The 26,304-nt window shown below is 34.0% G+C and overlaps 1 protein-coding gene across 2 annotated transcripts in view; it reads left to right on the top strand.

Moving 5' to 3' along the window:
- Positions 1-878: 878 nt before the first annotated feature.
- LOC125061400 (clathrin heavy chain) overlaps positions 879-26,304 on the top strand; it is a 28,533-nt gene continuing 3,107 nt past the window's right edge. The window contains exons 1-26 of one of the 2 annotated variants that reach the window (XM_047666844.1): positions 879-1,029; positions 1,184-1,293; positions 2,242-2,467; positions 5,564-5,821; positions 6,015-6,203; positions 7,380-7,634; positions 8,345-8,541; positions 8,729-8,909; positions 9,616-9,809; positions 10,298-10,524; positions 10,815-10,986; positions 11,558-11,836; positions 12,062-12,280; positions 12,581-12,723; positions 12,901-13,035; positions 13,197-13,419; positions 13,957-14,131; positions 14,513-14,667; positions 14,995-15,219; positions 15,518-15,758; positions 16,282-16,439; positions 16,964-17,131; positions 18,021-18,170; positions 18,698-18,940; positions 24,579-24,693; positions 25,964-26,130. In XM_047666844.1, coding sequence (XP_047522800.1) covers positions 1,252-1,293; positions 2,242-2,467; positions 5,564-5,821; positions 6,015-6,203; positions 7,380-7,634; positions 8,345-8,541; positions 8,729-8,909; positions 9,616-9,809; positions 10,298-10,524; positions 10,815-10,986; positions 11,558-11,836; positions 12,062-12,280; positions 12,581-12,723; positions 12,901-13,035; positions 13,197-13,419; positions 13,957-14,131; positions 14,513-14,667; positions 14,995-15,219; positions 15,518-15,758; positions 16,282-16,439; positions 16,964-17,131; positions 18,021-18,170; positions 18,698-18,940; positions 24,579-24,693; positions 25,964-26,130 — 4,737 coding nt within the window. In that variant the 5' untranslated portion in view covers positions 879-1,029; positions 1,184-1,251. The remainder of the gene's footprint in view (positions 1,030-1,183; positions 1,294-2,241; positions 2,468-5,563; positions 5,822-6,014; positions 6,204-7,379; positions 7,635-8,344; positions 8,542-8,728; positions 8,910-9,615; positions 9,810-10,297; positions 10,525-10,814; positions 10,987-11,557; positions 11,837-12,061; positions 12,281-12,580; positions 12,724-12,900; positions 13,036-13,196; positions 13,420-13,956; positions 14,132-14,512; positions 14,668-14,994; positions 15,220-15,517; positions 15,759-16,281; positions 16,440-16,963; positions 17,132-18,020; positions 18,171-18,697; positions 18,941-24,578; positions 24,694-25,963; positions 26,131-26,304) is intronic. The other variant, XM_047666853.1, reaches the window with a different exon arrangement.

The raw sequence follows: 26,304 nt of genomic DNA, 5'->3' as shown, positions 1-26,304 counted from the left end.
TCGACAGCTTGTGTACTATCTCCTCTAGTTGGCCGACAAGCCACTTGCTTATCACATTGATCGATTGATAGCCTTTCAGGGTTTGTAGCCCTAGGCAAATCAAAGCAACTGAAAACATAATATGGCAGGTGTCGTGATAATAAGTAAGTAGCCATATTGCTCTGACCTGGCGCTCTACTACTTTCATTTATTTCCAAGAACCCAATATAATCGTTGAGGTGAAGGTTGACGCTATATAAGCCTTAACGATGCGGTATTTGATATCGAAATTACCATAGAAAAAATGCATTCACAGATTTTCTCAGATTATTATTATTATCATCAAAATATGCGAAGAGGTACAGAGAGAAGAACTGAAACTATTTCCAATATCGGCAAAAGTATCGGCGACTGTACATTGAGCTGTAAGACTACCTGTATATCCCAAAAATGGACAGTTTGTTTCAATAAGTTTATTGTTTAACAAATAATAATAAATTATGTCATATTTATTTCTCAGATACCTTATAATCAGTTTGGTAGAACGTACACGGTTGATAACTTTTTTAGATTATTTTGGAATAGACCATACTTAATACGTAACGTTTGGTATCGCGTTAATGACTTCCTACTTCTTTTAATCCGTTAACCGTTTAAACATTCTGAAATCCATGATTATTCTTTATATCTGTGTAGATCTAATTGTATGATATTACTTTCTATACTTCTACTATATTACTTTTTTTCGATTTTAAGGCCTGGTATTACTTGCTTTTAGTATAATAATTAAATTATTATAAATTCATTATTGTTACCGGTACAGGTATTTAATTTTTTTCCATTGATTCCATAAATTGATTGGTCAGCACTTTTTGATGCTGTCTTTGTCTTTTCCGTGCTAGTCTATACTCACTCAATAGTCATTCTTGCTTCATTTTCTTTCATTCATTTGTGTATGTGGCAGCCGCGGTGTATTATTCATATTTTTTTCATTCTGGATAATATCTGTAAATTTACATTTTTTTCTTGATGTAGAAGTAAATTTAAATAGTGAGTAACAATTCGGCCTGTTATGATTCCAGCTCATGTATTTTGAGCACTTTCAAATATTCCATTGAAACATGAATGAACGCCATGTTGATTGTCAAAGGTGTTATTAGAATCGTCTTGAGACAGTGATATTGAAATTGTGTTAAAATTTCAGACTCTGCGATATTGGACGATCGCTTGCTTGGATATTCGGTATAATTAAGCTTAAAGTAAAAAGCAAACATGGCTCAAGTATTACCAATACGTTTTCAGGAGCATTTACAGGTGAGTACGCCCATCGCTTTTTATTAGATTCTATGATTGTGGTTGATGAATGAAAGGAAGTTATCCCACTAAGGTTTTTCATGTTGTCCTGTAGTTATTTTTTGTCTGAAGAGTAGGAAGTGATAGTAAAATTGACGTTGCGCAATTGGATATCTACCACCCCCTACGACTCGCCGGTATTGATTTGTTCCACATTCCTGATCATATGATAAATGTATTCATCTAATAAATATTCTAATTGCTTCCATAAATCTTTAATGATACAATTAATAATACTATCTATCTATGTACACCACTAATTGTTTTGGTTGGTAATTTTATTTTGCTTAATGAAAATTTCTCATTGTTTCTTATAAGATGGTATTTTTTGGTGACTCATGAGGGCAAAAGGGTGAAAAGAATCTGTCTAATTATTTATGTATTTTCCCTAACTAAAAAATCTTTTTGTATCATATGATATCATATGATACTATCTCGTATTAAAGTAATGTTAAATATGTATGTAGTTATATTTCTAACAAAGATTAATAATTATAATTGCTATTATTAATTACTTACATTTGAATTATAAAGTTTTAAGTTTAAACAAATATTTAATCATAATTAAAATTATATGATACCTTACTTTATCTATGATTATAAATATTATTTTTAACAAACATACTAAACAGATAAAAGAACAACAATAATTTATATTTATGAATATATAACATGCTAGGAAATAGCATAGTACCAAATATCTGGGTGTAACTGGTAATTTTATCATTAATGAAGAAGAGTTACATTTTTAAACATATTACTAGAACATAACATTTCACTAATGTTTGTATGAGACAAACATTATGTGAAACTTATTCTATATGTTTAATTTGGATGTTTAACACCAAAAAATATAGGTAAAACATGTGAATGTAATAAGTAAAATTGTAATGAATATTCCTGTTTTAGCTCACAAATATTGGGATCAACCCAGCCTCCATATCCTTTAATACACTCACAATGGAGTCAGACAAATTTATCTGTGTCCGTGAGAAAGTTGGTGAAACTTCAGAAGTGGTGATTATTGATTTGGGCGACCCTACAAATCCAATTAGAAGACCAATATCTGCCGATTCTGCAATCATGAACCCAGCCAGCAAAGTTATTGCTCTTAAAGGAAAAGCTGGAGTGGAAGGTTAGAACACAGAGAATTTGGACATTATTATTTTTATATAAAAACAAATCTATTCTCTAATAAGGTGTGACTAGCTAACACACTCTTTATTAGCTTTACAAGTTTTTATTATAATTATTATTATTAATCATAATTCTTGATTGATAAGCAGGTGCTAAGTTATAACTAGCTTATTTCTTTTTGCTGTGATTTAAATGTGGAATTTCAAAATTATAATTTTTGCCTTAACTAAACTCTTCTTACAACAAGAGTTTAGTTACACACTTGATTGGTGTACTTATAGGTTTGTTGTTTATTTAAATAATACAATCATTAAAAAAAAAATAGTACTATTACTAAATATTATTTATAATCTGTGTTTGTGTGATTTGAACTTAAAAACCCTGACTTATTACTTTCCAAGAAAGTATTACAAATGTAAAAATATATTACAAACCTACAGGTATAGTTCCTAAATAGTAAATACACACTCTTATTAGAATTGTTCATTTAGGTAAGGTAATAAAGAAATTCAGTTTGGAATAATATAATACATGTCAAATAAAAAAATATTGAGCCAAATTCAATTTCATACCAATGTACATAGTTTTTGTTGGCACACAACTTAATATAATGATTATTATTGATAGCCTGCCAAAATTATGTTTTTGTCTAATTTTGAAGGACAGTTAAACGTTTGGAAAGATTTTTCATAAAACCAAAATCCAAGTTGATGAAAATCATACTTTGTAATTTGGTTGTTTAGTATAATATGGCATCTATGAATTAAGTTTCATGAGTTTTATAGGTTAGTTGTTAACTAGATATAAGCCTGATCGTTATTGTAACGCCCACTACTGTGTACGCCTACACATTAGGGGTAGATCAAAAAGGAGGGCGTAGGCACAAAGCCAAATGTCTAATGACGTAGTGCGGGGACTACGCATTATGCGGATTTCATTGCAAATCAGGTTACGAGTCCAGGTGAAATTACAAATTTCTTCATGATTTATTTTTAATAACCTTGACAAAACAATGACGCATTAAGTATGTTTAATTATTTAAATTGCTATAATAGGACTGTATTTTAGTTTTAGACGATCATTTAGTCCGTTGTGCGTATAGTTTACATATATCGAGACATATGTTATTTTTTGCATGTTCTAAATAATTGGTTATCTAGTCTGCTAATTAGAATTTTCGTTGAAAACAAATGCTTCCACAAAAGACGTAAATAAAGGGTGTAAGTAGTTTAATCCTTTTAGAATATCAAAGAAGGCAAAATATTGTATTAAGTCTCTATAATAAATCAGTTTGGATGGAATATAATATCCATAAAAGTGAATTGTAAATAAATAAGAATACCGTAAAAATAGACACGTTAACCTTTGATAATATGAATACGTATGACTTATGAGTCATATTCTTAGCGCTATATGTAAACATTTGCGATGTTAAGAACGGTCTTCCCGTTCTAGGTAAAATCGTTTTTTTTTTTCATATTTTCTAGCTAAAGAAAAGGTTAAGAGAAATTCTATTAACACTCGACAATGCGGCGCTGACAGCACTTTATAGTTTTTTTGTAAACTTGCATTGCTGATTTTGGCTCTAGTTCTTACACAAAACTAATCTTCTTCGTCTATGTTATATTTAATAAATAAAAATCTTAGCCATGTTGGCAGTTTTATAAACTAGGTATTTTACAAGACATTAATTAATTGTGATTTATTAACAGAAATTAAAAAAAATCTATGCTTGTTTTTTCTGCTCTTTTCGTCTTATAATCGATATATGTATTTCTATATTTTAGTCAATTTACACAAAAGCTTAATAAAATAATTTAAACCTCCAGGAATCACGTTATCTATTGGTGAAAACCATACAATAATCAGTTTGGTAGTTTTTGAGTTGTTTGCATTCATACAAACAGACGCATAAATGGGGGAGACTTTATAATACAATATAATAGATACTGCAAGTAAATGCAACATATTATATATATAGTAACTAATAAATTGGATTATCTTATCACGTCATTATTCCTAGATCATTGACTTGATGAATCATGGACCACAGTTTTATATGAAAAGCAAAAATAAACGCACGGAAGCATATCATTTAACGGAACTTTAGAAATATATCAATGAACAACGCCCCCTTGTTTTGTTTCCACAATTACTTTTCTACTTATATGACCCTTTTTGCGTTTTGTATATTATATTAGTTTGTAAGCTGCTTACGCAAACCTAAAATAGAGTTTTTTGCAAACAGAACTTCTTCTCGAACTAAAGTTATGTAACGTCAATTCGTTCAATATTGCAATAGCTATTTCGAATATTGCATTTAATTCGAATCGTTAAATTTGGGTTCTCAATTAAAAGGTTTCGTGTATTTCTTTCATCACCTTAATAAAGAAAAGCGACAGTCGATTGTTTTACTCAATCTATGGCTTAGCAATGAATGCCTGAACTTAAATATAACATCGCGATTCGGAAATTATTAATAAATGGATTAGATTGAAATTATTTGTCCTCAAGCAATGTTGATCATTGCTAGAAATAAAAAAAATAACATATTAAAAAGAAAATTGTAATTGTCTTAAGTCAACTTCACCTTTAAAAAGTATGAAATAGATGTTGCTTGGTCCATCTGTTCATAGTGTTATGAGACAAATATAGAACCGATTAACTCAACCGTTATATTTTTTATTGAATCAGAGAGCTTCACGTAAGAATGTTTTGAATAGTTGTCATAACACGCAACCTTGACACGCATTAACTATTCATAGTACAATCAGAAAGAGTGTAAAATAGCTGTTTAATAAAATCCGAATGAACCCTTACTTTGAATGTATTCCTTTATAAAAATAGGCGCTACAAAGTTTTGAAATTCAGGGTTTGGTCAAATAGATCTGAGATTTATTGTTGGTATGCTACCTGACTCTGTCACAATACTGAAAGGTTTCGATAAACTTAGAAGTTATTATTATTTGGTATTAGTTCATTCCATGTAAATCTGTAATCTAGCAATTCCGTTCCAAAGATTGTAGTCATCAGACAAATAGCCATTCAATGAAATTTAACACTTTGCTTTAACGAGGTATTCATTCGATTCCAGCAGCGCAAAAGACCTTGCAAATATTCAACATCGAGATGAAGTCAAAGATGAAAGCCCACACTATGACCGAAGACGTCGTTTTCTGGAAGTGGATATCACCAAACACTCTGGCACTCGTGACCAAAATGTCAGTGTACCATTGGTCGATGGAAGGTGATTCACAACCTGTGAAAATGTTCGATCGTCACTCATCTCTTTCTGAGTGTCAGATTATCAACTATAGAACTGATCCGAAGCAACAGTGGTTGTTGTTAGTGGGTAAGTGAAGCAATTCTCTATGCTATGTTCATTCAAATTTATTTTATTTATTTTGATAGGTAGCAGATACGTTGCTGCCTCTGTTTATTTTAAGCGATTAAGACGGCTTTATTTCTAATTAGCACTTATGAACAGTATAAATAATAGTCACTTTAACGATAGATTCTAAATACATTTTAAATATGTTTTACAGGTATATCAGCGCAACAGAACCGCGTTGTAGGTGCGATGCAGCTGTACTCTGTGGAACGTAAGTGCTCGCAGCCGATAGAAGGTCACGCCGCATCTTTCGCCACCTTCAAGTCTGAAGGCAACACTGAACCTTCTACTCTGTTCTGTTTTGCTGTACGGACAGCGCAGGGCGGCAAACTACATATCATCGGTAAGATCTTCAAATTTTTACTTACACACGAAGAATGTTTGTTATGATTAATAATGAAAAAGTACTATAATAATAAACACACAGGTTGAATTTTTTTTTTTTCATTTAATGTAGGTGGAACCACAAAGTTTAAATATATGTGTATTATACAATTTATAAAAGTTATTCAATTAAGCAATGTTGTCTTATGTTTGAACAGCTGAACTTGTCGGTTTTGTGTTTTAGTAAAGTACAGGTAGCATATAATAACTACCTAATGATATTTTTTTCTGAATTTGTTCACAAAACAGCACTTATTATATGTATTAACAGCAGATTAAACCATATATTTGTGAAATAGGCCGCATCTCACTTAACATCAGGTAGAATTGCGGCCAAACGTCTGTCCAGTCCAGTATTCATTATTACATTACGAGAATAAATATGTATGTTAAGATTTCTATACATTATTAAATATTTTTTTATATATTAGAAGCCTCCTATATTCTCAGATTCCGTAGGGTAGACAAAATATACAGTGTAAACTCTTTATAACGATTATGAGATATTTGTTTGATTTAAAACAAAACCATAAATACACTCTTTATAACAGCTACTCTTTACGAAAAAATATTTTCATATTTAGATATCAACAACATACCTAAGTGTAATTGTTTTTATAATCACCTTACAAAACTAAACTTTTGAGGTGCCGAAATTTCTAAGAAAGACACCTGAGGTCGTAAACAGCCGTCTCGCCAAATAAACATAATAGCAAAACACGTCAGGCATAGTTAACAGAATATATGTGTTTATAATAATTTAACTATTGATAGTAATAAAATTAGAAATTATCGTGATTTGTTAAAAAAAAATTTTATATATGTTGCAGTTAACACTAGTTTTTAGTTAAAACTCGTTTTCCCTAGTTAAAAATAGTTTTTACTAAATGCCTTTGTCAAAACTAGAAATAACAAGTGAAAACTAGAATTTACCACTGATATAATTCATTTTCTGATAAACTAGGAATAACGCGTTCTATCTAAAAACCGGTTTTAACTGTAACATATATAACGAAAAAAAATGCTAGGTTCCTTTGAAATTCGTTATAAAGACTTTACAATATATATATATCAAACTTGAATCAATTAGCAATATTCGCAAGCTTATTCGTACGATTGATATTTTTTTCTGCAGAGGTGGGTCAGCCGCCAGCAGGTAATACAGCATTCCACAAAAAAGCTGTTGACGTCTTCTTCCCTGCTGAGGCACAGAACGACTTCCCAGTGGCTATGCAGGTGTCCCCGAAATATGATGTGATCTACCTCATCACTAAATATGGTTACATCCATATGTATGACATTGAATCTGGGACCTGTATCTACATGAACCGCATCTCGTCTGATACGATCTTTGTGACAGCGCCTCACGAGTCTACTGGAGGGATTATTGGTATGTTAGTTTTATATTAGTAAATAATAAATAATAATATTATAATGAGGAAAGGTTTGATTTTTTGTTTGTTTGAAATGAATAGGCTCCGAAACTACTGGACCGATTTCAAAAATTCTTTCACCGTTGGCAAGCTACACTATTCCCGAGTGACATAGGCTGTTTCATTTTCATAGGGATGCTTACTAAAACTTGAATAATCTAACCCAAGGTGTAAAAAAATAAACAAAAAACTTCCTTCAATCGTGTGCGCTGCAAAAACTATTAATGATAGAACAAAATGATGTATTACAATTTTTTAGGAAACATCACTATCTATAAAAATTGTCGCGACAGCATGTCTCTATCTTTTATAGTTACGTCACAATAAGCGTCCTTTTATTAATTTCTTTTTATTAAAATACCACTGCTAGAAAGGCTCTTTATTCGTACCTAGGTATTGATCCTTATCAAAATAATTACCAACGTTTCACATAAGCTACAATTTAATGGCATAACCACCAAAAAAGCATGGTGGATTGGTGTTCTCCTGCCTTTTCTCTTGAATAGTTTACTATTATGTAATGTAACAAAAATCTTAGCCACAGCAACGCTTGGCCGAGTCTACTAGTATTAGTATACATTTGCACAGTATTCAGATATCTAAGTATAGTGTCTATATAAATAAAATTTACGATATTTTGTGTTCTAAATATAAAATGTTATTATAGGTGTAAACCGCAAAGGTCAGGTTCTATCTGTCACTGTAGAAGAGGATTCCATAGTCCCATACATCAATACTGTCCTACAAAACCCTGATTTGGCCCTTCGTCTAGCTGTAAGAAACAATTTGGCTGGTGCTGAAGATCTTTTTGTGAGGAAATTCAATATGCTCTTCACTAATGGACAATATGGAGAGGCCGCAAAGGTGACGTATTATTACTATTTACTATACTTGTGTCATTCTTTAGAAAGTTGAAGAACATTATTAATTTTACATAAACAAAGATATATTTAGAAAAGATAAAGGTATAACTTTTTCAGACATGAGTTTTGATATTGCTTATACTTGAGGTTTATTGAGTGTATAGTTTAATAATAAAATTATTTAATAGGTGGCAGCTATGGCACCCCGTGGTATCCTACGTACTCCACAAACAATTCAGCGATTCCAACAAGTGCCCACTCAGCCTGGTCAAACCTCACCGCTGCTGCAGTACTTTGGTATATTGCTGGATCAGGCTCAGTTAAACAAGTTTGAGTCACTTGAACTGTGCCGTCCTGTACTATTGCAAGGTAAATTATATCAATATATGTTGTCTTAACTAGTCTTATTAGGTCACTATAATATATATACTATAAACCAATATTTATATAAATTTATTTTAGAAGTAATGTATATTTTAATATTCTATGTATATATGTTATATTACAGAATATATCCATCATATCATATATATATATATATCCATTATATCATATATATCCATATTAATATATGTAGTTTTAGTTAGAGATACTTTCAATTTGGTCTTAGTTGCTATGTTAGTATTGGATAGTAAACAAATTAAAAAAGGACTCCTATAGCATGGACAACAGAATATAGTATTAATAATAATAGATTAAACCCATAAATCTTGTTGATTATTTAAATGTAATTGAATTTGTTAAAATCTTCTCAAAATTACATTACTAAAAGTTTTTTTTTATATATTATAACTCTACAGATCTACTAGTACCTGAAAAAATATTTTGTGTTGGATATTTTACGATTAAAACGTTATGATTCTAATCTGTAATGTATATGAATGTTTGTGTACCAGGAAAAAATTATCATGCACTTACTATCTTATCATGCTTTTTTGTCCGTTCAACTTTTTATCAAATTTAATGAATAAACTTTAACTGTTTGATCCTAAATATTTACGCAAATTTATTAATATTTGTTTATTTCGTGAATCGTATTTGCTCAGATTTCATTTGTTAATTATTCGTTACACAGGCCGTAAGCAGCTCCTAGAAAAATGGCTGAAAGAGGAGAAACTGGAGTGTTCCGAAGAGTTGGGAGATTTAGTAAAGCAGGTGGATCCAACCTTAGCGTTGTCTGTGTATCTCCGGGCGAATGTCGCAAGCAAAGTCATCGCTTGCTTTGCTGAAACTGGGCAATTCCAGAAAATCGTTCTTTATGCCAAGAAGGTTTGTCAATTCTTGCTTTTTATTACGTATTAAAAAAAAGTAAATTATTGGAATTATTATATGTTGATTAGTATGTTTAAAAATACTGATTCTGGAATTGTAGCATTTACCAGTAATAAAAGCCATAGTAAAGTTTTTATGGTGTTTTATAATGCCAAAATTGGGCAATCACATTTATACGTGTTTAAAAAAAAAAATTTTTTTAAGAAAAGTAGTTGATCCGCTTCAGTGCTTACGTTTCTTCGGATATTTAACTTAGAGTCTCCAGATTGTAGAGCAACATACTAATTAATTTTTTGTTTTTTAAAAATAAAAATATGTTTATTATGGAACATAAGATACATGTATCACTTATTCCACGTCCTTAAATTTGAATCGGTAGACATCCCTACTCATCGGCAAAGAAGACAGAGGGTGTAGGCCGAGAGAAAAAGCCGGCGTAAAAAACTCTCGGTACTCTTTCTGTCATACATTTTTTTTTATCCCAGGTGGGCTACACCCCAGATTACATCTATCTCCTACGCTCAGTAATGCGTACTAGTCCGGAACAAGGTGCAGGGTTCGCCGGTATGCTGGTAGCTGAAGACCCTCCTCTAGCTGACATCAATCAGATTGTCGATGTCTTCATGGAACAGAATATGGTTCAGCAGTGCACTGCGTTCCTTCTAGATGCACTCAAAAACAACAAGCCCGAGGAAGGCCCACTCCAGACTCGGTAATTAAATTTTTTAATTTTATATACTAAATTCACGCAACAGTTGCAAGAGGTTAATCAGTTTAATAATATTTCAAAAAAATAAGTGTGTTGAGTTGTGTTTGCATGATTATAATAATTGTGACATTTACCAGAAAAGAAACATCAACAGATAAATATTACGATTTTTTAATATAAAATTAACAATAAAATTATTTACATAGTTCCACTCGCATATATCAAAATAGTTAATATCATTCAAATCCAAAAAGCTATTAACATAAAACATTAACTGTGTTTACCTTCTTCAGGCTTCTCGAAATGAACTTAATGTCAGCACCTCAAGTAGCAGACGCGATTCTCGGCAACGGAATGTTCACACACTACGATCGCGCACACGTCGCCCAACTCTGCGAAAAGGCTGGACTCTTACAACGTGCGCTTGAGCATTACACCGATTTGTATGACATTAAGCGAGCTGTGGTATGTATTATGAATTAATAATATAACATTAAATATTATTATTCCCACCTTAAGAGGGGACTCCACACCATATAAGGGACCGTTCAAGTATTACGTAAGCATTTTGTATTTGATATTCTTTTTTGGTGATTACGTCATCAGTATTTATTTACACATATTACCCACACATTGTCTATGCTTATGTACGTTTATGTACTATTATTTTTGAGAGCTTTGCTTATTTTTGATAACAATATGAAGGGTATAGTAAATCTGCTTATGTAATACTTGAACGGCCCCTTATGTATAATAGATATTTTACATTAAATGGTTACCCAGAATACCGGTTACATTCATTAAAATAAATTTCCCCCTTTATTAATCTTACCCAACCTGTAATGTCAAGGTATTTAATATTTGAATATGATATACTTAGTCAACCGTGGCATACCTGAACTGAGGTTGTTCTTAGAACCCCAATTGTACCAAGAGATTTCTAAGGAAAACATACAGAGGAAAATGGTACAGAAAGTCTATAATGATTAAATTTAGCTAAATATAATTTATTAATATAAAGTTTTATTTAATTTAGGTTCACACACATCTGCTGTCTGCTGATTGGCTGGTCAATTACTTCGGTACTCTATCAGTGGAGGACTCCCTTGAATGCCTCAAGGCTATGCTTCAAGCGAACATTCGTCAAAACCTCCAAATCTGCGTACAAATTGCCACCAAGTACCACGAACAATTGACCACCAAGGCTCTCATAGAACTGTTCGAGAGTTTCAAGACGTATGAAGGCCTGTTCTACTTTTTGGGATCCATTGTCAACTTTAGCCAGGATTCGGAAGTTCACTTCAAGTATATTCAGGTAATTAAATTTATGTTTTTAACCCAAATAGATTTTTTGTCCTATTTCTTTTTATGAAAATTAAAAAAAAAATTAATTTGAAATGTTTGATACTTAGCTTAATAACCACTTTCTACATTTATTAGTGTTCAGATTAAAAATTATATATTTATAATATTATTATTGGAATGGATATTTGGACACATTTAAGGGCATTCATTTTAAACATAAATATAAATATTTCAGGCTGCCTGTAAAACGGGTCAAATCAAAGAGGTCGAACGTATCTGCCGGGAATCGAACTGCTACAACGCTGAACGCGTCAAGAATTTCCTCAAGGAAGCAAAATTACCCGACCAACTGCCGCTCATCATTGTCTGCGACAGATTCGACTTTGTTCACGACCTGGTGCTATATTTGTATAGAAACAGTCTGCAGAAGTATATTGAGATCTACGTGCAAAAGGTATGTAAGGACGTAGAAATAACTTATTCCAGAAAGTCTCTAAAAACAATGAAATAAATGACCCTAAATAATCTGACCTGTGCAACAATTTGGTTCATAAGAAATATTAAGCTATCAACACTAGTGAACTTAATCTTAGCTATGCATGGCTTATTAGTTATTACTATTAGATATTTAATACATTGGCTAATTGTGAAAACTAGCAGCCGTAATTGTTTGGGAGGTATTTATCGAATTGAGAAAAGTTAAAAATATATCTTTGAAGGCACAAAAATAATGCCCCTTTCATTTTTGTAACAGGTGAACCCGTCCCGTCTGCCAGTCGTTGTGGGTGGTCTCTTAGACGTGGACTGCGCGGAAGACATTATCAAGAACTTGATCCTCGTGGTGCGAGGACAATTCTCCACTGATGAACTTGTCGCTGAAGTTGAGAAGAGAAACAGGTTTGGACATTTTGTGAGAATGTAGTTGACTGTTTGTATGTGAATATCGTAATTTTAACTTCATTGTCATAGAATGTTATAATTTGTATCAAAAAGATTAAAATTATAATTATTTTAAATAGAGTTATGTCAAATGTCGACAATTCTTTTTTTTAAACTTATAAATATTTTTTACAGATTGAAATTACTTTTACCCTGGTTGGAGACACGAGTTCACGAAGGTTGCAACGAGCCAGCCACGCATAATGCGCTCGCCAAGATCTACATTGACTCTAACAATAACCCTGAGAGATTCCTCAAGGAGAATCAATGGTAAATATTGTTTCATTTAAGCATGTTGTTTTTTAACGTATCATAAAGCCGTTTTATAATTAGAAGTATGTGTGTTTCAATTATGTATTTCGTAATTGTATAGCTATCTATTATTATTATAACTAGCGATAAGAATACTAAAAATATAAATATTTATCCAGGTACGATTCACGCGTAGTAGGACGCTACTGCGAGAAGCGCGACCCGCACTTAGCGTGCGTCGCATACGAACGCGGGCAATGCGATCGCGAACTCATCGCCGTATGCAACGACAACTCACTGTTCAAGACTCAGGCGCGGTACTTGGTGCGACGAAGAGATCAGGATCTCTGGTTGGAAGTGCTCAGCGAGAGCAACCCTTTCAAGCGACAGCTAATCGATCAGGTATTGTACTGTTTTCAGAGTTATATTTGAGAGTTGTATAATTTCTGAACTTATTTGAATTAAGAAGAATAGTAAACTACTTGATGCTTAGGGAGCGTTCAAGTATTACGTCACGCAATTTTTGGAGATTATTGACCCCCCCCATGTATCGCGCCGTAACGTTTTTCTGTACCCAAGTATAGTAAAACGTTTCGTGACCTTATACCTAAAACTTACCATTATGTGGTGTAAAGTACTGAAACATCGAAAATAATATTAACAATAACGCGTAATGTAATCCCCGCCCCACATCGTAACGTTTTACAAAAGAACACTCCCCAAAATTCGTTACGTAATACTTAAACGCTCCTTATGATATTGATATATATTTATTGTTTTGAAAAAAAAATTGTAAAAGCAAGCATCTTATTTTTTCCGTCGTCAGTCAGACACAGAAAGTAGGCTAATACTCATGCATTTGCCAAGACTCTTATAGGGTTGTAGCGCCACTGAATTATATTTATATATTATATAAATAAATCCACCTATCTGCTGCAGGTTGTCCAGACAGCCCTATCCGAAACTCAAGATCCCGAGGACATCTCAGTAACAGTGAAGGCCTTCATGACAGCTGACCTTCCAAACGAACTTATTGAGTTGCTTGAGAAAATTGTGCTCGACAACTCTGTGTTCTCTGACCACAGGAACTTGCAGAACTTGCTCATTTTAACAGGTAAGATGCTACAAGATAATAGCAAATAAAAAAAACAGTTTTCGTGGTACTGAATGCTGAAAATATAGCATTATCAAAAATTATTTTTTACAAACAAAATCTTTATTTGATGTATTTTATTGTGCCACAAATCTTCATTACATACACCATATTTTTGTGTTACACAATTCAGACTACTTAATAATGTAATTTTAAACATTTAAGACGGGGCCAATAATTAATAACGTAACTTACGCGTAATTGTATTTTTTTATTAAGCCAAACCTACAAAGGTAAAATGTACATATAATATACCTTTGTAGGTTTGGCTTTTTTTTCGCGGCAATCTGTTGCGGCATTCTGTTATTTCTATTACTACAAATAAAAACCCTTTTATTTCAGCAATAAAGGCAGATCGCACCCGTGTTATGGAATACATCAACCGTCTGGACAATTATGACGCACCGGATATTGCGAATATTGCCATCAACAATGAACTGTACGAGGAGGCATTCGCTATCTTCAAGAAGTTTGATGTCAACACATCAGCCATACAGGTTAGTAATTTGAAAGTGTCGATTGGTTAATGAATAATTTATATTTTATGATAAAAGTACACACAAATTTTTGCGGATGTTTATTAAATTTTATGTATAGAAGAAAATAATTAAACAATTTCTCATTCTTAAGTAAACTTATATCTGAAAATCTTAATGTATTATCTCAAAATTATTAGTATTGGGAACAAACAGGTTTCCATCTAGAGGTAAGCTAAAAACAAAAATCTTTAATTTTAATTTATCACCATTACTTACAATTGGTTAAGATAAAACCGCCACATATATAAATAAAAGCCATTTATTTAAATCAAAATACATTTATAGGTCCTCATCGAACAAGTCAAAGACCTCAAACGTGCCTACGAGTTTGCTGAGCGTTGCAATGAGCCCGGAGTTTGGTCTCAACTGGCCAAAGCACAGTTACAACAAGGTCTGGTGAAGGAAGCGATTGACTCTTACATAAAGGCCGACGACCCGTCGGCGTATATGGACGTCGTCGCTACGGCCAGTGCCCAACAATCCTGGGACGATCTCGTTCGCTACTTGCAGGTAATTTAAAGATTATTGATAAATTATATATATTTAATATGTTGTGTAAAATCAGTTACCTATTTACAATTCATTTTATTGTGTATAGATTAACATATAAAAGTCAGCAGAGACCCATAAAACTATTATTGCCATGGTTATGCTAGCTTTAGTCATTTCATTAAAGCTTCTTAGTAATGTAAGCGCGACTTTATTAAATTATACAAAACATGACTATTTCCAACTTAATACAGAACTTTCCCTCAAATAGCAAAATACGAGATAAGTTCAGCAACTAATACTAAGACTTGTCTAACAGATGGCGCGCAAGAAGGCTCGCGAATCTTACATTGAATCAGAGCTCATATACGCATACGCCCGTACCGGTCGCCTGGCGGATCTGGAAGAGTTTATCTCTGGTCCGAACCATGCTGACATCCAGAAGATTGGAGACAGGTGCTTCGACGACAAAATGTATAATGCTGCTAAGCTGCTATACAACAATGTCAGCAACTTTGCCCGACTCGCCATCACTCTTGTTCATTTGAAGGAGTTCCAAGGTTTGTAATATTGACATAATACTAGCTGACCCCTATTATTTCTAGGAAACATTTTTTAGTTCAATAAAAATAACTATCTACTATAATAAAAAAGGGGTTGATCGTAGAAGGGTGAAAATTAGGGGTTTTATGTATTTTTGTATACTGTATCATAATAAAATAAAAATATTAAAAAAATATTGGGTTGGGGCGACACCCCTTATCACTTAGGAATTTGAAAGATAGCCGATTCTTAGACTTATTGAATAAGTATGTATAAAAAAAATTCATAAGGATCGGTCGAGCCGTTTCGGAGGAGTACGGGAACGAACATTGTGACACGAGAATTATATATATTAGATGTCTTTTTAGCTTTTCGTATATTATCTTATAATAAGATATTTTTCACTTATTATGGTTAAAATAATTATATTGAGAAAAATCACATAATTAAGTATCAATTAAAATGGACAGCTTTTTCTTAGATTGTTACAGTAACAAAAGACTTTATTTCGATATGAATGTTAATAATTATCTAAAATAGGTGCCGTGGATGGCGCCCGCAAAGCCAATTCGACTCGCACGTGGAAAGAGGTTTGCTTCGCGTGTGTGGACGCGGGCGAATTCCGTCTCGCCCAGATGTGTGGTCTCCATATTGTCGTTCACGCCGATGAGCTCGAGGACCTGATTAATTACTACCAGGTATGATGTTATAGAGCAATGTTGGTTTAGTGGCTGCAGCGTGCGACTTTCTTACCCGAGGTCGTAGGTTCGATCCCCGGCTGTGCACCAATGGACTCACTTTCTATGTGCGCATTTAACATGCTCGAACGGTGAAGGAAAACATCTTGAGGAAACCGACATGTCTTAGACCCAAAAAGTCGACGGCGTGTGTCAGGCACTGGAGGCTGATCACCTACTTGCCTATTAGATTTAAAAATGATCATGTAACAGTTTCAGAAATCTGAGGCCAAGACCTAAAGAGGTTTTATGATGTTATACGGCACTAGCATTACTACAGTTTATTTAAATAAATCAGTGATCCCTAGGTTTTTTTTTAATATTTTGGAACAAAGTGTATTAAGTACCAGTATAAAATACTGAAGTAATTCATAAACCTTATACATAGAGATGCGTGACTCACGTGTTATTTTAATTTATAAATTGTAAAATAAGTTTAATGGGTGCCTAAAAAACGTTAGTTTATTATATACTTTACCTTCTAGGACCGAGGTCACTTCGATGAGCTGATAAGTCTGTTGGAAGCTGCCTTAGGCCTGGAGCGTGCACATATGGGAATGTTCACAGAGCTGGCCATCTTGTACTCTAAGTACAAGACATCTAAGATGAGGGAACATCTCGAGCTATTCTGGTCACGAGTTAATATTCCTAAGGTAATTTTGTAAATTAATTTTATTAATAGGGAGCATGAGATACCAGCACAGATCTCTAAAACTGTTAAAAAAATATATGCTAATTAAAAATTAAATGTTAGTAGATAAATTGTTTTAAAAACAACCATGAATATATGACTTAAATCGAATCGAACACGAATAGATTCATTAGACCATTGACAAACACTATGATTTAATAGTGTGGTCTTCAAAGCACAATGCATTGATCAATTTTAAACTTAATCCTTTTTTCTGTAGCCTACAAGTTTGTAAATAATGTTGAGACTAGTAGGAAAACTTTTATCTAAAGAAATGATAAAGTAATGTACATACTATTTATCCAATCAAATAATGATCTGCAATATCAACATGTGGTGTTCCATAATACTTCTATGGGAGACCATATGTAGCTTTTGGTGTGTTAATTAAAGTATAATATCAGAAATTCTATGAAATCATGCCCCCAATGAAACTATTGTTAATACCACTTAAGTTGGGCAGCGATTTTCAGAGGAATATGTTTTGTTTGAACCGAAGATGATAAGATACTTAGGAGTAGAAGAATAAAAGCTAATATAAACTTTATTGGTCCTTAAAGCTGGTATATTAAAACTTACTATATATTAAGACTTACTTAAAGTAATAAGTCAAGTTGTCTAAGCACTAATAAAACCTAACCTAACACTAGTTGCAGAACTTATATTTAATAACATTTTCGTTGACGTGTTTAAAATGTATTCTTATTGTCGTATTAATGCAATTCAGGCATGGTAAAAAAAATAATGGTATTTGTTTTAATTTGTTATTTACTTGATTGTTATATATTTATTTCTACATTATGTACAACTGGTATGAAATTTTGTTATCTTCATGTATACTGTATTTTTAGGTGCTTCGCGCTGCCGAACATGCGCATCTATGGTCGGAGCTTGTGTTCCTTTACGACAAATACGAAGAGTACGACAACGCTGCTCTCACCATGATGCAGCATCCGACTGAGGCCTGGAGAGAAGGGCACTTCAAAGACATTATCACTAAGGTGAGCTAACATAATTTTACTTATTAAGAAGTGTAATCATTAAGTGTTGTATAACATATTTTAATAATGTTGATGTATCTATAAATATAAATAACATCTGGATTTTTTGGGCTCTAGAATGTATCAATATTTTGCCATATTACATTACCACATAATAAAATACAGCCTTTTCGCTTCCACAAATAATCTTTGCTGTTTGTGGGATTGGTTTACTAAGTGTTTCCTTGATCATTATCTTTATAGTTTGGCCCTGGTACACGCCGTCGAATTTTTGGCTCTTAGACGTTTCCTAATGATAGTTTTCTTAAGTAAATGGTTATCACAACTGCAAATCTACCATGAAGTTAAAAAAGGAACGTACATTACGTGTATCAAATATTTGTATGAAAACATTTATAGTGCCACCATCTTTCTCTTCGCACAATCTAAAGATTTTTATTGAAATATTTGACAAGTTGTTAAAAGTTCCCGGCAGGCTGATGCCGATCTACTACGTGTATAATAACATCCAAATTGATAATTTATAGGTCGCAAACATGGAGTTATACTATAAAGCAATTCAGTTTTACCTCGACTACAAGCCTCTACTTCTCAACGACCTCTTGTTGGTATTGGCGCCGCGTATGGACCACACTCGCGCCGTCAACTTCTTTACTAAGGCTGGCCATCTCCAACTAGTAAAAGCCTATCTCAGGTCCGTGCAAAACCTTAACAACAAGGCTGTCAATGAAGCCCTTAATTCGCTACTCATCGATGAGGAAGACTACCAGGTTAGAATTTTTTAATTATATAGGATTAGGCACAACAATAGTAATAACAAAAACTATAAAGGAATAATATAGAAATTTTACCTAAAAATAAAATTTGTATTATGTTTCCTAAGACGTCCGAGGTCCATTATGAGAGTACATCGTTTCCTTTTCCGCCCAAATCGCTAGTATCCGACCTTTTCCCACCACGTGACACCGCCGCCAGCGCCCAGCGTTTGAAACTGGAACTAACTTTTTATCGCGCTAAAGCAAGCCGCCAGAGTTCTTGTTCATTGTTTGTCTCATAATAAGAGAACCAGGAAGAGCTTGTTTGGACCTCGGACGTCTTAGGAAACATAATACAAATTTTATTTTTAGGTAAAATTTCTATATTATGTGTTCCGTTTGACGTCCGAGGTCCATTATGAGAGACGTGTTTGTTATCTCCTGGTGGCTTGTAAAGTTATATATTAATAACTAAAAAACGCAACAATGTGATTTGAATTATTTATATCCGATAGAATCATGATGAAATAAACAATACAAGCTAATTAAAGCCTAAGCTTTAGCATCATTTAATAAACATAATAACAAAAATTTTATTGTTTATAATGAAGTAGAATACTTGGCTAATCATTAAGCGGCCGAAAGTACTGAGAAAGAGACTTCTGATTGAGTCTCAGCATTCTGACTATTATTATCTAGATTTCGACAATAATATATCTTTAATGTACTTTCATGACGCCAATTTGCCTAACCAAGAATATCATTTATGTTTCTAAAACAATTTAGCGAAGCAACAGCTGATCAAGTACCCCGAGATGCTTCGATACCTGATTCCAAAAGGGGTTTCTTGACCCAGCCCCCAAAAATTGTGGGCGTAGCTGGTCTTACAGGATATCTGGTTGTAATAAACAAATTTGTCAAGGAGCCTCATCTATTATTAGAGACAGTTATGAGTGTCCTAAGCCAAAATAAGGGATTTAGATGCTTCTCCGGGCACGATAAAAACGTCCAACTTGACTGTCTATACGTTCCTGTATCTGTTTTAAAACCGAAACCCGGATGCAAAGTGATGGAATCACCGTTATCAATAAAATGCTGAGGCTCGAAAAAGCAAGAGAGTCAAATCATGAACTCTATGCCCAGAAGCCAATAAAATTATTGTGGCTGTGTGTTTCGAGCTATGAAATACATTTTGCTCATCTAGTTTTAGGCTTTTCAAATAATTTATAACTTTCCCCGCTTCCCATACTGGCAATTACTGCGCGATTGGTCTAGCTATAGATAGGATTGAGCTAGCGCTTTAAGGATATGTTTTACTAATTTATTAGATAAAATTTTAACATCGCTTAGAGCCTCACAAATTGATGCTATGTCAGATTTGTGAACTAAAATAGATATAGATCTATTTAGATAATAGATTTAGATATATAGATATCTATGCCAGATGATCCTTTATAAATAGGTTTGCTAAGAATCGGGAAGGATCGAGAATCGGAAATCAGGAATTCGGAACCGGGAATCGACAGTTTATATTACTATGTTGACACCAATTTACCCATTTATACCAAATAGGGGCATATGTTTTCCTTGTTGAAGCTCTCAAACACGACGAAATAAGTTGTTTTTCGTCTCGTGTTTTGCAGCCAAAATCAGCCACGCTTCCAACTGTAATTTCTGCCCTTGAGGAGGAGGTTGACCCGTTACGGTATTTATCAGGGTTTTGTTTAGATTCCGTATTGGTAGCGAGGGTGCAAGTGCTCGGCCTTTCAAATCCGGGCGCCAAAAAGGCTTCCTCCACCTGGGTGCTATTATTATGAACTTCCCTTGGGATAAGTTGAGATGGTGCAGCACTCGAGGTAGAGGTACTGGCGGTGGAAATATCCACGCTAGATCGTATCGCCAGCATTTGCTGAAGGCGAGGTGAAGCAAGTGTTTGAGTCTAATAAGTCTAGCGACACATAACTTGCCACAACAGGAGCCTCTCGTGACGCGAAAAGATCTATTTCAGGGGTTCCCCATCGTCTGAATATGTCCGTGGTTGCCTCTTTCAAGAGATGCCAATTGGTGCCCCTGCGATTGCGCGAGAGGTAATCGGCTTCCACGTTGTACATTCCCGGCAAGGAAGTGAGGGATAAGTACAATATTCAAACTGTCCGTCAGTGCCAGAAGATCTTTTGTCAATTTTAACAGCATTTGGGACCTTGTTCCTCCTTCGTTTTTTATGTACAATACAACAGTTTTGCTGTCGCTTTGCAGGATTACCATCGAGTTCTTTAGGACTTCGGATGTCAAAGAGATTGCTGCTACCACAGCGTGCATCTCCTTTAAATTGCAATGCCACTCAATCTGACTTTGAGTCCAAGAACCATTCAGGGGTTTGTTGTTGATTAGCGCTCCCCAGTGTAGATCCGAGGCATCGGTGACAATGTAATTCACATGCCTTGTTTTGAAGTGAATCGGTGTTTTGTGACCGAGGTTGTGCAAACACCATACCACGTCCTGATTCACCTCTGTAAGAGAACTCGGGCAAAGAGGAGCTCTCCTAAATGCATTGCTGTGTCGCTGCAGCGTTCGGCAACGCAACCTTCCCCGGTGGGTGATGAAGGTCGCAAAATTGAGATACCCTAAGAGGCGTTGGGCCTGCTTGAGGGTCCAATTTGCCGGCTGACAAGCGTGTTATCAGGCACTGACGAATTTTGATAACTTTTTACGGGTAAGGACTTTGCATTTGATAGTGTGTCCCACGTGATACCCAGAAAATCGATCGACCTCGTTGGAGTGCATATCGACTTCTCTCGATTTATGGTCCAGCCCAGGTTCTTCAAAAAGGTCATGGCTACGAGAACCTGGGAGTTAAGAATTGTTCTGTCCTGGTGGACCAGTAAGTTATCGTTCAAGAAAACGATCACTCTTAAGCCCTGACGGCGTTATAGCTCGGCTGTCCAATTTGTCACCGAAGCAAACATTTTCGGAGCTATGGCCAACCCAATAGGTAGACAAGTCATTTGAAGGAGCCTTCCCTCGTAACTGATACGCAGAAAGCAACGATGTTCGAGGGAAATCGGTACATGATAGTAGGATTGCCTGTGATCCAGCTTCACCATCCAATCGCCTTTTTGTAGGAAATTTGGCATTTGGTGGTGATGAAACAGATGAAAAGGTTCTGGTTTCATGAACCGATTTAAAGATTTTAGGCTGAAAATGACTCGATTTTTCCGTTCTTCGTTATTATGAAATATGAACGATATGATATGATAGATATGAACGACGGAGTCAGCGGTGCTGGCTCCAGTATATGGTCTCGAATCATGGTATGTATTTCCAAGGAAATCGAAGTTGAAACAGGTGTTTGCAACTTTTTTAGGATTTAGGACAGTACTAATAGCGGTTTTCGATTAAAAGTTATCTGAGCGGAGGTTATTAATTTTAGAATGGAAAAAGGAGGTTTTAATTTCACCCAATTTTTGTGATAGTTCCTTAAACATCCGCCCGAAAAGCCCATCGAGTCACTTATGTTGGTATTTATTTGGATTGTTATATTTGCGTCCCCCCTTTTGATGTGAAACATCTATAACCGCACGTAAAACCGATTTCTGGTGTGGCGACAAATGCCGTGGCGATGCCACGCTATATGATGGTATATATACAGTCTATATGCAGTAGTGTGTACGGTGTATTTCGAAGTCACTGATTAAACGAATTAAGTAGTCACGTTTTGAAATAAATTCGTAAATTTTTGTATTTAAATGAAAATAAATGTTTATTCAATAAATAGTCATCGTTATTTTAACAAAATAATGTCGATGTTTCACATCTGCCAGGCGTCCCGTGACGGCTCACATTTTTTATTTTCGTGATCATCGAAGTTGTGACTCTGTTGTCCTTGTTTTGAGTTGTATCGGTTACCAAGAAAGGGCTTTTGACTAACCTGAGACGTTGAAGCTACAGGCGATTAAAAACGTATGCGTGATTTAACGCGTATTGTTTTAGATTGGTACCCGCGAATTCTGTCAATTTTGACAATACTACCAACATTTCGTAAATATTTAGATAATTTTTCAGGATTAAACATGTACTCCGAAGAGGGGTGGGAATTTTATCTAAATCTTCTATAACATGTTTTTAAAGTTTGACCAAAACATTCTTGCAATTTATTATGCATAGAATTTAAATTAAGAACCGCGTTCGGCTGAAGAACACTAAAACGCTACGTAACGCTTTATTGATAAACTCATTTTTAAATCGGTAAAAGCAGGAAAAGCAACGTATTTCTTTTGTATATCAATATAACGTACACAGTTCAAATCAGAAATGTAAAAACCTCTGCATTGAAATTAATATTATAATTTATAACTCGGAGGTTCTTGAACCGACACGTCTAAATGAGCAATATCATTAACTACAGCCGCATGGTTCAAAAAAGGGTCGTGTAGGTTTGCATTATTAGATTCGGTCACTTTATGTAACATGCTAGACGACGCAGCATAATTGTAAAAAAGTATTATTAAGGTGACTCACCAATTACGGCGACAATTGCTCAAACCTGAGAATAATCACGTGAATTACTGCTGTGGCGGCGGTTCTTCATCCTCTTCACTCGTACTCGAACTTTGCGAAGAACTCGGCTTGTCAGAACTTGCAGAGACAATATCTCCCGTGATATGAGACGGCCTTGTAAAGCGCGGGTGAGGCACGTTTGACCGCGTAGCCAACACATTTACACCGATTTTAGCACTTTCATTAGCCATTTTATATTTTTAACGTGAAAACCGAGTTAACCATTTTACGAAATAATTATTTCCACTTTGAAAATAAATTTTAGGTCGATATAACTTTGATTATACTGATTCGTTTTTAAGTGTGCACTAGCGACTGTGCAAGACGAAAAACGACGCAACAATGAACAAGAACTCTGGCGGCTTGCTTTAGCGCGATAAAAAGTTAGTTCCAGTTTCAAACGCTGGGCGCTGGCGGCGGTGTCACGTGGTGGGAAAAGGTCGGATACTAGCGATTTGGGCGGAAAAGGAAACGATGTACTCTCATAATGGACCTCGGACGTCAAACGGAACACATAATATTATGCTGTATTATAATTTAATATTAGAGACTGTAACACAATATGTATTTATAAACTCTGGTACTGATTTCATTTTATTCTCCTTTTAATTTGTAAAGTGACTCCTACTGAAAACACTTTATTTAAAAATATATTTACCGCTATGTTTTGCAAAAATAAGATTCATCGGAATAAAACCGTCGACCAACAGGCACACGCGTCAGACCAACTGAACCATATTAACAGAGTTCAGCTCTTTCATTCAGGTCATTCTCATAAGTGCAATGCTTATTATCCGAAAAATATTAATTTATTTCAAATTCAAACCCAGAACACTATACTCTGTGTAATTTTATTTAGAAAAGTACAACAAAGATATTGTCCCTACATATAATGGACATTAAAAGTAACTTATTTAAAGTAATTTATTTACACCAAATGGTGTATCAAGTAATTAAACAAAACTATTTGCTGCCTGCTTGTCATCAAATTTGAGACTTTATTTGCAAATAGTTGTAATCAGCATTACTATTAATTAAGTATTGTTTAATTTGGTATCCCATATAGTATTAATTAATACAATTATAATAATTTCAGGGTCTACGAACATCGATTGACGCATTCGATAACTTCGACACGATAGCGCTGGCGCAACAACTAGAAAAGCACGAGCTCACTGAATTCAGACGAATCGCCGCCTACTTGTACAAAGGTAAATTTTAACAAACATCAAAATAAATATAATAAAATATATTAAAAAGTCTCGTTTTGCCCCCTATACCTAGACGTAACGTAGAGTACCAAAAGTATGCGTGAATTTATTTTGGATATATGTTATCCATGTAACTCATCACCTTCTAGATGGTTCTAAATATACTTTAACTATATATTGGTCGACAGATTATATAAACTTGATTTAAATTACATTTACATTCTACATAAATCATGGGGGTGTTAATTAAAGAAAACATTATGTTAAAGCGAATAGTGACCATAGTGACTCTTCACTCTGTTACATTTTATTTTTAATTTATTAAATGTTATTTATGTATGTATATAATATATTTAATGTATGTTTGTTTAATTAATTGTTACAATATTGACGTATAAGCATTTATATCAATCAAACTAAATGTTTTACCTTAACAGAAGTTGAGTTAAAATAAGAATGTAATTTACATAATAGAGTGGCGAAAATTAAGCAAGATAATAGTATCTATATATATAAAAGAAAGTCGTGTTTGTTACAACACTTATAACTCGAGAACGGCTAGACCGATTGCCATGGTTTTTGATTTGTTGGATTTGTTTCCGTCCCGAATAGCAGAATAAGCAATAAAATATCGGATAAGTTATGGAATAACAATAAATAAATAAATTAATTTTACGAATGCAAAAACCATATGGTGCCATCTGTTGATAAAACTACGCATCATTTTACGTCGAATTCGTGTCAGTTCAAGAAATTCCGATCTTGAGGTGAATGAGGAGATGCATAACCATTCTTTGATCCTGATCAAAAGATGTTGGATATCAGAAAGTGCTTAACATGCAGTATCGCCATATTGACGCTAGAGAGAAGTGTAAGTGTGCCTAATGTGTAAAACTGCCATTCTTCTTTCACAATGGCAAGCAATAAAACATTTCTATATTTGCAAAAAAGTTGTATTAATGTAATACTTAACATTAATGAAATCCTAAAATAAGTTAAATTAAAGTAACAACGATATTATAAGGTTGTAGGGCGGAACGAAGTTAGCCAGGTCAGCTAGTTATTAATAAAATAAAGACAATACCAGCCATTATTTTTACAACTGTTATTTAAAAATTAGAGATTATCATTAGTTGAATAAGTTAATGGGCACTTATTTTATATTAGTTAGATTAGTTTTTAGTGCTGAACTTTTTATAAACTTGTATATTGTAATTTTTAACAACTATGCTACGCTTTATATTGATCCTTAAAATTTAATGTGATGCAGGCAACAACAGATGGAAGCAAAGTGTGGAGTTATGCAAAAAAGACGCATTGTACGCCGACGCAATGGAATACGCAGCTGAATCACGACAACCAGAAGTTGCTGAGGAACTGCTCGACTGGTTCCTTGAGAGGAAGAACTATGAGTGCTTTTCTGCTTCTCTTTACCAGGTATTTGTATTATAAACGACTCAATTAGTGTTAAATGAGAGTAATGTTTTTAAGCTGGCCATAGTAAAGGCGAAATATATTTTTTTTACTTATTAAGAAAAGTTATATAAGAAGGGCGATCTTATGGCTAAAATGATTCCGTATCCGTAAAAACCCCAATGTAAATTCATAGGA

Source organism: Pieris napi, chromosome 2 (genome assembly GCF_905475465.1).
Source record: "Pieris napi chromosome 2, ilPieNapi1.2, whole genome shotgun sequence".
Classification (NCBI taxonomy): domain Eukaryota; kingdom Metazoa; phylum Arthropoda; class Insecta; order Lepidoptera; family Pieridae; genus Pieris; species Pieris napi.
Note: the sequence above shows the minus strand (reverse complement) of the source record. Positions and strands in the feature narration are given on the sequence as shown.